At 29.6% G+C, this 12,126-nt stretch overlaps 1 protein-coding gene across 1 annotated transcript in view; it reads right to left on the reverse strand.

The window, feature by feature from the left end:
- Positions 1 to 10,905, reverse strand: part of LOC125031304 (protein Wnt-1-like) — a 110,002-nt gene extending 99,097 nt beyond the window's left edge. The window contains exon 1 of the mRNA XM_047621979.1: positions 9,680 to 10,905. Coding sequence (XP_047477935.1) covers positions 9,680 to 9,798 — 119 coding nt within the window. The 5' untranslated portion in view covers positions 9,799 to 10,905. The remainder of the gene's footprint in view (positions 1 to 9,679) is intronic.
- Positions 10,906 to 12,126: the final 1,221 nt, after the last annotated feature.

The raw sequence follows: 12,126 nt of genomic DNA on the forward strand, positions 1-12,126 counted from the left end.
TTTGTATATTTCACATTCAGTCGATTGTTTTGTTTATTTGTCTGTCTGTCTATCTGTCGGCCTGTCAATCTCCCTTTCTCTAACTCTCTCTCTCTCTCTCTCTCTCTCTCTCTCTCTCTCTCTCTCTCTCTTTCTCTCTCTTTCTCTCTTTCTGTCTATTTATCTGTCTGTTATTGTCTTCTTTCTCTCTCCCTCCCTTCCTTCATCCCTCTTCCTTCTCTTCTCCCTATATCGCCTTCCTTTCCTTTGCTCCCTTCTCTTTCTCCTTCTTCTCTCATCTCTTCTTTCACTCTCCTTTGCTTTTTCCTTTTCTCCCCCTCTCGTACGCATACTTTTTTTTTTTTTTTTTATCTCCTTCTCCTTCCCCTTGTATCTTCCTTTCTTTCTCTCTCTTTTTCCCGACCTATCCCCCCTCCCCCCTTTTCTTTTCTTTTGCTTCTTTCCGCCCCCTCTTTTTGTGTCCTCTGATCCCCCTCCCCCTTCTTTTTCTCTCATATTCTCTCGTTTTCTTCCCCTCCTTCTCTCTCCTTTTCTCTCCCTTTCTCTCCCTCGCCCTCCCTTACTAATTTTCTCTCTCTTTCATCCCCTTTATCTCCCTTTTTCGCTTTCCCCACTCTCAAGTTTTCTCTCTCCTCCCTCCCCTTCCTCTCTCATTTCTCTTTTCCCCCTGTCCTCTTTTCCCTCTCTTCCCTCTCTCCCTTTCCCTTTCTTTCCTCTCTCCTATTCCCTCGCCTCTATCTCTACTTCACCCTCTCCTCCCTCTCCATGTCCCTCCCCTCACTCTCCTTTTTCCTCACCCCCCTCTCTCCCTTTCTCTCTCCTCCCTCTCCTCCCTCCCCGTTTCCCTTCCCTCCCTCTCCCTTTTCCTCACCTCCCTCTCCTTTTTCCTCACCTCCCTCTCTCCCTGTCTCTCTCCTCCCTCTCTCCCGCCGTCTCCTGCCTCACCGCAAACAAGCACTAAGTTACCTTGGGCAGCTTCCTCTCCGCCACTAAATCATGGCTCGGTGGGTGTGGCTACGCTGACGAGATCGCTACAGCAGTTTTACCAAGCAGCTACGACACAGCCAGGTGGTTCTGCCAGGTGGGGGCGCCAGGTGGTATTGCAATGTATAAACACTGCCCCGCGATGTTGTGACAGTACATGGAGTTCCTCGTGCTGTTGTGACGAATATGTGGATGGTGTGTATGGTTTTGGTAGTAATTTTGCGTGTGTGTGAGGGTGCGTGTGTGTGTGTGTGTGTGTGTGTGTGTGTGTGTGTGTGTGTGTGTGTGTGTGTGAGAGAGAGAGAGAGAGAGAGAGAGAGAGAGAGAGAGAGAGAGAGAGAGAGAGAGAGAGAGAGAGTAAGTGAGTGAGTAAGTGAGTAAGTGAGTGAGTTAGTGAGTGAGTGAGTGAGTGAGTGAGTGAGTGAGGGAGTGTGTGTGTTTCAACCCTTGAGAGATTCCGTCCACGAATATTTTTATCAGTGATATCTCTTATATTGTATATACCATTCTAACAAAGCAGTTGATTAATTTAGCACCAGTATCACTACTCCTTATTCTACTGCACTTGGTACGCGATTTATCACTAAACACTACTTCTATGGGACATTAGATTAATAGTCAGTATAATGAAGTAATTAATGCACAGTTTATTTATCATTCCAGTTCCCTGACACTTCTTTCATTTGCAATATTATTCTGTCATCAATCTCGTTGCCATCACTATCATTAAATGTTAATTATATAGATTATACTAATAATAACATGTGATGGAAATTGTAATGAATATGATATTAATGATGATAATACAATGATAATGACGATAATAATAAAATGATAATAATTGTAATGTTAGTAATAATAATCATACCAGTAGTAAAGATGATAGGATTAAAAATACTAATAATGATAATGACAATGATAATGATAATGATAATGATAATGATAATGATAATGACAATGATAATGATAATGATAATGATAATGACAATAACAATGATAATGACAATGATAATGATAATGATAATGATAATGATAATGATAATGACAATAACAATGATAATGACAATGATAACGATAATGATAATGGTAATGATAATGATAATGACAATAAAGATGATGATAATAATTATTATTATTATACTAATAGTAATAAGAATGATAATAATGATAATGATGATAATAATAATAATAATAATAATAATAATAATAATAATAATAATAATAATAGTAAAAATCATAATAATAATAATAATAATGATAAGATGATGCTGACGATGATTGCTATAATGTCTCTGATAATAACAATGATCATAATGATAATGGTAAAAATAATGATAATGACGATGATGATGATGATAATAATGATGACAATAATAATAATAATAATAATAATAATAATAATAATAATAATAATAATAATAATAATAATGATAATAATAATAATAATAATAATAATAATAATAATAATAATAATAATAATAATAATAATAATGATAATAATAATAATAATAATAATGGTAATAATGATAATAATAACAACAACAGCAATAATAACAATAATAATAATAATAATAATAATAATAATAATAATAATAATAATAATAATAACAATAATAATAATAATGATAATAATGATAATAATAACAACAACAGCAATAATAATAATAATAATAATAATAATAATAATAATAATAATAATAATAATAATAATAACAGCAATAATAATAATAATAATAATAATAATAATAATAATAATAATAATAATAATAATAATGATAATATTAATAATGTTAATGCTAATGATGCTAATAATAATACTAATAATAATGATAATACTATTAATAATAATAATAATAATAATAATATTAATGATAATGATAACAATAATAATAACAACAACTACAATAATAATGATAATAATAACAATAATAATAACAACAACAACAATAACAATGATAATAATAACAATAATAATAACAACAACAACAATAATAATGGTAATTATGATGATAATGATTATGATAATGATATAAAGAAAGCACAAGGACGGTGATTCAAATTATCACAGTAATGACAAAACTACCTTATATAATAAAAGAACATTGAAACAATAACATTAATCTTATGGATGAAAACCAGGATAAAAATGCAAGAATAATGTACCAACTAAAATGAGTGAATAAATTAAATTAAAGATAACATCAATAAAAAAAAATATTAATAATGATAATATATATATATATATATATATATATATATATATATATATATATATTATCACGAAAATATTGAATATACGAATTAGTACTGAAAATCATCATTTTCAGTACTAATTCGTATATTCAATATTTTCGTGATAATATTTATATATATATATATATATATATATATTATCATTATAATTAATAATATTAATAAATTATGACAATGCGACGGATATAGAGAAACATGATAACAAGATGATAATAACGGATGAAAATGCTAACAGTCACAACAAAAAACAACAATAACACTGATAACATTAATAGTAACAACAAAAGCAATATCGTTGTAAAGGCAGTAATAATGATAACAATTATAATGCTAATCATGATAACAATGATAGTATAAACGATATAAAACAATAACAATGTTAATGATGATGACAATAACATGAGCAATAACTATCATAACAACAACATCAATGATAATAATAGCATAATGATAATAATAACAACAAATTATCATCGTCATAATTATCATAATCATCATCATTAACATTAGCATATCACATTATAATAAGAATAATAACGATAATGATGATGACAATAGCGGCAATAATGAATGATAATAACAATAATCAAATAATAATATCAAAAGTAATGAATACTAATATTAATCCCAATAATTATAATGACAATAATAGGAACAATTATGATAATAACAATGATAAAAATAATGCTAACAGTACTACTTCTACGACTACCACGATGATAATAATGTTTATAACAGTAGCAACTCTAATGATAATAATAGTAACAACAATTATAATAAAAATGATAATTATTATTATCCTTATAATGATACTGATGATAATAATAATAATAATAATAATAATAATAATAATAATAATAATAATAACAATAATAATAATAATAATAACAATAATAATAATAATAATAGTAATGATAACAATAATAATAATAGTAATAATGATTATAATAATAATAATGCTAATAATAATAATGATAATAATAATAATAAAATAAAAATGATAATAATAATAATAATAATAATAATAACATTAATAGCAACAACAACAACACCAAAAACAACAATAATAAAGATAATAATGATCATAATAAAGGTTTAAATAACAATTATAATAATAATAGCGAGGACGATAGTAACAACAATAGTATTGATGCTAACACCAACACTATCATAAGAAATAAGAGTAATAATGCTAATAATAATTGCATAGCAAATATATATGATAATACTACTCATAATAATATTCATATTTGTCACTATTATTAAGATTAATAAACTAAATAATAATAGTTGTAATATGGTTAATCAGAGAATGGTAATAGTGAAGATAATAACATAAGTATCAGTGGCAAGAATCATAATGACAGTTATAATATAATATTCGTATTAATGATAATTATTATCAAGATTGTCATTATTACTATTATAATCATTGTTAGCAATATCGCGCTGACGTTAACACTATACAATGATAAATCTATCATCACGATTATTCTCATTTTCATTATTATTATTATTATTTTCATTATTATTATCATTAATATTATTATTATTATTATTATCATTATTATAATTATTATTATTATCTTTATAATAATAATAATAATAATAATAATAATAATAATTATTATTATTATTATTATTATTATTATTATTGCTGTTGTTATTAATACTATTGTTACTATTATAAATATTATCATTATATTATTATTATCATTATCAATAGCATTACTATTATTACCATTATCATTAGCATTACTATTATTATCATTATTATCATTACTATTATTATCACCCTTATTATCATCATCACTATTATTATTATTATTATTATCATTATTATGTTATTATTATAATTATTATTGTTATTATTACTATTATCATTATTATTATTATTATTATTATTATTATTATTATTATTATTATGATTGTAATAATTATTATTATCATTATTATTATTATTACTATTATTATTGTTATTATTATTATTATTATCATTATCATTGCTAAACTTATTATCATTATCATTGATAATCTTATTAGTATTGGCATTACTATTGACAGTATTATTATCATTATCATCATTTATATTATTTATATTATCATTATCATTATTATTATTATTATTATCATTATTATTATCTTTATCATTATTATTATTATTATTATCATTATTATTATTATTATCATTATCATCATTATTATTACAGTTATTATCATTATCATCACCACTATTATTTTTATCACTATTACCATCATTATCATTATTATTATCATCATTATTTTTATACTCATTATTGTTATTAATATCATTCTTATTATTGCTATTATTATCATTATCATTATTATTATTATCATTATTCATATTCATATTCATATTTATATTATTATTATTATTACTATTATTATCATTATTATTATTATCATTATTGAAAATAAATATATAATAATAATATTAATAATAATAATAATAATAATAATTGTAATATGAATATGAATATGAATATGAATATGAATAATGATATTAATAATGGTAATAGCGATAATACTAATACTAATAATTATATAAATAATAAGAATAAGAATAAGGAAAACAGTAATAACAATAATAGCAATAACTATAAGCATAATTATACTCAAAAGAGTATTGATACTAATAATATTATAATATAATATTATGATGATTATAATAAATATAACAATAACAACAACAGCAACAACAAAAACAACAACAACAATAATAACAACAATAATAATAACAACAATAATAATAATGATAATGATAATGATAATAATGGTAATAGTAATAATTATAATAATAATAATAATTATAATAATAATAATAAGAAGAAGAAGAAGAATGATAATAAGGATAATTATTATTATTATCATCATTATTATTATCATTATTACTATTATTATCATAGTAATAATAATAATAATGATTGTAATGATAATAACAATAATAGTAATAGTACTAATGATAATAATAACTGTAATAATGATAACAGAAATGAGAGTAATAGTAATAATAACAATAACAACAACAATAATAATAAAAATAACAATAATAATAATAATAATAATAATAATAATAATAATAATATTAATAATAATAATAGCAATAATGATAATAATAATAATAAAGCTAGATATAATGATAAAGATAATAATAGTAATAATAATGAGATTACTACTATCAATAATAATGATAATATTAATAATTTTAATAAAAATAACAACAAAAATAATAATAATTGCTATGTTATAGTAGAAATGAATATTATCAGCACTGCTACTACTACTAATAATAATAATAATAACATTAACAACTGGAACAGCAACCATAAAATAATTATAATTGATAATAATAATAATAATTATGATAAGGATAATAATAACAGTTATGATGATTATGATAAGGATAATAATTATTATGTAGGAAATAACAATAACAATAATAATAATGATAATAATCATAAAGATAATAATGATAATAATAATAATAATAATAATAATAATAATAATAATAATAAAAATATAATAATGATAATTATAGTAATAACAATAATGACAATAATAATAATAACAACAACAACAACAACAATAATAATAATAATGATGGTAATAATAATAACAATAATAATAATAATAATAATAATGATAATGATGTTAACAATAAAAAATTAATGATAATAAGAATAAGAATAGCAAAAATAATATGGATAAAAATAATGATAGTAATAACAATAATAATTACAATAACAATAAGCAATAAAGATAATGATTATTAGTACTGTTATTACCGTTCTTCTTATTATTATGGTATTATCATAATTATCCTTATCATTATTATTATTATTGTTATTATTATTATTATAATTATTATCATTATTATTATTATTATCATCATTGTTATTATTATTATTATAATTATTATTGTTATTGTTATTATCATTATTACTATTACTATTGTAATCATTATTATTATGATCGTCATCACTACTATCATTATTGGCATTAATTATTAGTAATGCTAAGATTGACGATAATAAAAGTGATTATCAAAATAATAATATCAACAGCAATATTGATGTTAATGATAATATAAATATCATTAAAAAGAATAATAATAATAATAATAATAATAACCATAACAATAACACTACTTATTCTTTTAATTATTGTTAGTAGTAGGAATAATAGCCACAATATTAATAATAATGATGATGACAATAAAAATGAAATAATAATAACAGTAATTAAGATTATAATAGTAATAATGATGATAATAATAATGATAGTAATAATAATAATAGTAAAAATAATAATAATAATAATAATAATAATAATAATAATAATTATAATAATAATAGTAATAATAATAATAATAACACAAATAACAATGATAATAATAATGATAATAATAATAATAATAATAATAATAATAATAATAATAATAATAATAATAATAATAATGATAATGATAATAATGATAATGATGATGATAATAAAGATAATAATATTGATAATGATGATGACGATAATAATAATAATACTAATAATAGTAATAATAATAATAATAATAATAATAATAACAATAATAATAATAATAATAATAATAATAATAATAATAATGATAAAATAATAATGATGATGATGATAATAATAATAATAACAATAAAATCAATAATGATGATAACGATACCACTACTACTTATTGTAATGATCATAATAATATTGGTGACGCTGACGGTGATAAGGATAATAATAATAATGATAACAGCAATAATCATTAAAGAAACAACAACAACAACAACAACAACAACAAAAGTAATAATAATAATGATAACAATAATGATGATGATGATGATGATGATGATGATGATGATGATGATGATGATGATGATGATGATGATGATGATGATGATGATGATGATGATAACAATAATAACAATAACAATAATGATAATAATAATAATAATAATAATAATGATAGTAATCAAAATAAGAGTAATAATAATGATAATGGTAATAATGATAATAATAGTAGTAATGATAGAAATAATAATAATGATGATAATAATAATAATGATAATAATAATAATAATAATAATAATAATGATAACAGTAATGATAATATAAATAATATAATCATAATAATGAAATAATAATAATGATAATAGCAACACTAACACTAATAATGATGATAACAACGGCAAATATTAAAGTGATAACGAAAATTATTTAAAAAACTAATAGTTATGAGGGCCTTGTCATTATATATTTTCCAATAATATGATTGATTATGTTTTCAACTTCTTTATCATTCTTGTCGTAATTATTGGTAATACTATAAACTTATAGTATGATATTATAATGACTATAATGATCTCATAATAACGGCAGTAGTGAAAATAATCACACGATAGTAATATATATGATGAGCATAATAATGCATAGAATTCAAAATACTACTATTACTACTGTCATTAGTACTATTATCAGATTTATTCCTGTTACAATTATCACTATTCTAGGAAAAACAAATGCAAATTAAAAATTACAATAATATAGAAAAAACAAGAAAGCCAAGTTGATAAAAATGAGGGAATAAGAGAGGGGGGAGGAGAGGGAAGAAGGAGAAGAGAGAGAGAGAGGGAGAGAGAGAGAGAGAGAGAGAGAGAGAGAGAGAGAGAGAGAGAGAGAGAGAGAGAGAGAGAGAGAGAGAGATAGAAAGAGAAAGATATATATATATATATATATATATATACATAGAGAGAGAGAGAGAGAGAGAGAGAGTGAGAGAGAGAGAGAGAGAGAGAGAGAGAGAGAGAGAGAAAGAAAGAGAGAGAGAGAGAGAGAGAGAGAGAGAGAGAGAGAGAGAGAGAGAGAGAGAGAGAGAGAGAGAGAGAGAGAGAGAGAGGCAGGCAGGCAGTATCATTATCCATAATCAAATTCAAAATCATGAACATTAGAACCAAAATAGCACAATATACAGAAGTTCTAAGTGGAGAACAAGGAGGAAGGGACAAGGAAGGAGGAGAAGAAGAGAGGAAGAGAGAGAGTGGAGGGACGAAGGAGGGAGGGAGGGAGGGAGAGAGGAGGACAATATTGTTATTCATAATACGAGAGAGAGAGAAAAAAAAGAATTCTCTCTCAATGAATAATTCCCCGGGCGTGTAGTCAATATAGCGCGGCCGGAAAGATTTCAACGCACATGGTTGGAGTGAGTCCAGACCTGCTCTCGCTCGGCTGGAGAAACGCGGGGATGTGGCTGAGGATGCTTAGGGTTTGAGTTCTGGGCTGATTTGACGGCGTAGTTTTGAGGTGGTTCTAAGGGGATGGAGGGAGGGCAGGGGTAGATCGTGGTAGAGTTTAGCAAGTAGAAATTGATCCGGAATGGATAGAGACATGAATGATTTAAAAAGGGATTACTTACCACCATTTCGGCTCTCGAGCTTTCTTCCCCGTCGCGGAGATGGTGGCACAGAGCAGGAGCAGAGCCACCCCCGTCAGGAGGTGCCACCCTGCCACCTCCCTCCTCCAGCCGAACCTCATCCTCGAGTGCCCTTCGTCAGCAGGAGGAGGAGTATCCCGAGGGAGGGCTTGGCAGAGGCTTCAGCGTCCTCGTAACCTATGTCGATGCCGTTGCGGTGGATCCCGTGTCATGCTCAGGGCCTGGAATGGTGCTTCGAGGAGGACCTGAGACACTGAGGGGGAGTCTCGAGGTCCTTTAGGAAAAAACGGAAAAAAACTCTCGACCTTTTCTTAGAGTCTGTCACTGAAACGACGCAACTGCGTTGTCGTTTTCTCAGTATGTGTTTCCATTCAGCAGTGACACCCGAATGGCTGCTACATCCTCCACACTTGAATCACTAATCACTGCAATAGTACTCAGCGATCTCCTCGGGCCTGGTTCTCCTGTCACTCAAACTTCAAGCTCACTCTTATCGACTTTATCCTGCCTTTTATTCACGAGAACAAATTCTGGAATTTCCAAGGGTTAAACGGACGCGTCAGAAGCACTTTGTTTCAATTAGGACGACCACATAATCTTAACACCATCGGCTGCCCGGCGGGATGTTTCGCAAGTGAGCCTTAACCAGCATCGCCTAAGTCTATATATTTCCTTCCGTAGGATGTGATTCACAGGAAGAAAATGTCCTTTCCGAGAAGGCTCTCGAGTCACTTCCCGCCGCACTCGCAGGGCGGGGGAGGAGGGGCGCCACCGATCAAACGCGCCGCCGCGCCGCTGAACAAAACCCTCCCACGCTCGATAAAAATCACTACAATCGCATTCGTTACTGCTTACACCGTTGCACAGCGAGACAGAGATCACTTCCGCGAGGCGAGGCGTCAGAGGCCCTCGGGGCGACGAAAGGGAGAGAGAATAAAGACAGGAAGAGAAGCAGCGGAGAGTCTCGCAGATGAAGAGGCGACACGGCGCGGGCAGTGGCAGGCGGCTGGCAAGAAGAAGTCCCACGGACCTCGGGAGATGATGTGAGCGTGAAGAGAGACCAGCCCGTGTGATCGGCTTTGAGGCTGTCGAGAGGGGCGGACTTAGCGCGGGTCAGATACACACCAAAGCGAGCCGACTTTTACACCGGCTATGTCCTCCTGCGGCCGCGCATGCTCGCTGCCGCTTCGCTTCTCGCCGTGGGTCGCATGTCGATGAAGTGAACTACCCGACTGGCTGTGAAAAAGCGGAGACACTGCGGGGAAATTTTGCTACAGAAATGCCCGCTAATCGGAGCAAGTAGAGGCGTCCGGCAACCCAGGTCAAGGCGCATGCGTGGAATCACCAGGTGTGTGCCGCTGCGTGTGGTATACGTCGCTGTGTCAGACAAACCAATTTATATCAGGCCATATCTTAATGTTAGCCAAGACTAGTTGACCAGCGTGGCTCAACCCGATGCCGCCTTCCCCGCTGGAATTAACGATATCTTTTTCACGTAATTGGCCAATTGAAACGCCCGTACGGAAGGTGATGAAATATCGTTTTAATTACTCCTGTAATAGAAAACCATCGGTCTCTATGGGCTGTTTCATCGGCGGGGATCTACCGTCACGAGACACGAACAACTTTCACTTTTTTTACGATGGATTAACTACAGTACTATCATCGACGACGCGGAATGCTTCAAACTCAGCGGAAAAAAGGAAAAGCCAATTAAGTTCATGATAACAGATACGCCTTTCAGTAAATGAGATAATATAATTTTTTGAATGATAAGTGTTCTCAACCCGAGGTACTTCCCGGAGGAGATGAGGAAAGGGGAAGAGGTGAGGACGTGATTACAGACTAAAAAAGGTGAATGAGAAACTACAGGAAGATTGAAATGAAGTAGAAACAACAAGTACTGCTAAAGATGTGTAAAGAGCATTTTAATATAGAAAGAGATAAATAGGAGAATAAAAGAAGAAAGAAAAGCGATATTACTATCTACTAAAAATATTTTTTAAAAGTGGAATGTAATGGAAAGTATTGAGAGGAGGAGGAGGAGGAAGAGAAGGGGGGGAGGAGGGAAGGAGGAGAAGGAGGGGAAGGGGAGTGGAGCAGGAGGAGGAGGAGGAGGAGGAGGAGGAGAAGGAGGAGAAGGAGGAGGAGGAGGAAGAGGAGGAGGAGGAGGAGGAGGAGGAGGAGGAGGAGGAGGAGAAGGAGGAGGAAGAGGGAAGAGGAGGAGGAAGAGGAGGAGGAAGACGAAGAAGAAAAGGAGGAGGGGAAGGAGGAGGAGGAGGAGGAGGAGGAGGAGGAGGAGGAGGAGGAGGAGGAGGAGGAGGAGGAGGAGGAGGAGGAGGAGGAGGGGGGGGGTGGAGGAGGAGGAGAAGGTCCCGCAACTAGACAATGCAAATGGAAGGCCCGAGTCGACCCTCGCTCATACGCAC

The sequence above is a fragment of the Penaeus chinensis genome, chromosome 12, assembly GCF_019202785.1.
Source record: "Penaeus chinensis breed Huanghai No. 1 chromosome 12, ASM1920278v2, whole genome shotgun sequence".
Classification (NCBI taxonomy): Eukaryota; Metazoa; Arthropoda; class Malacostraca; order Decapoda; family Penaeidae; genus Penaeus; species Penaeus chinensis.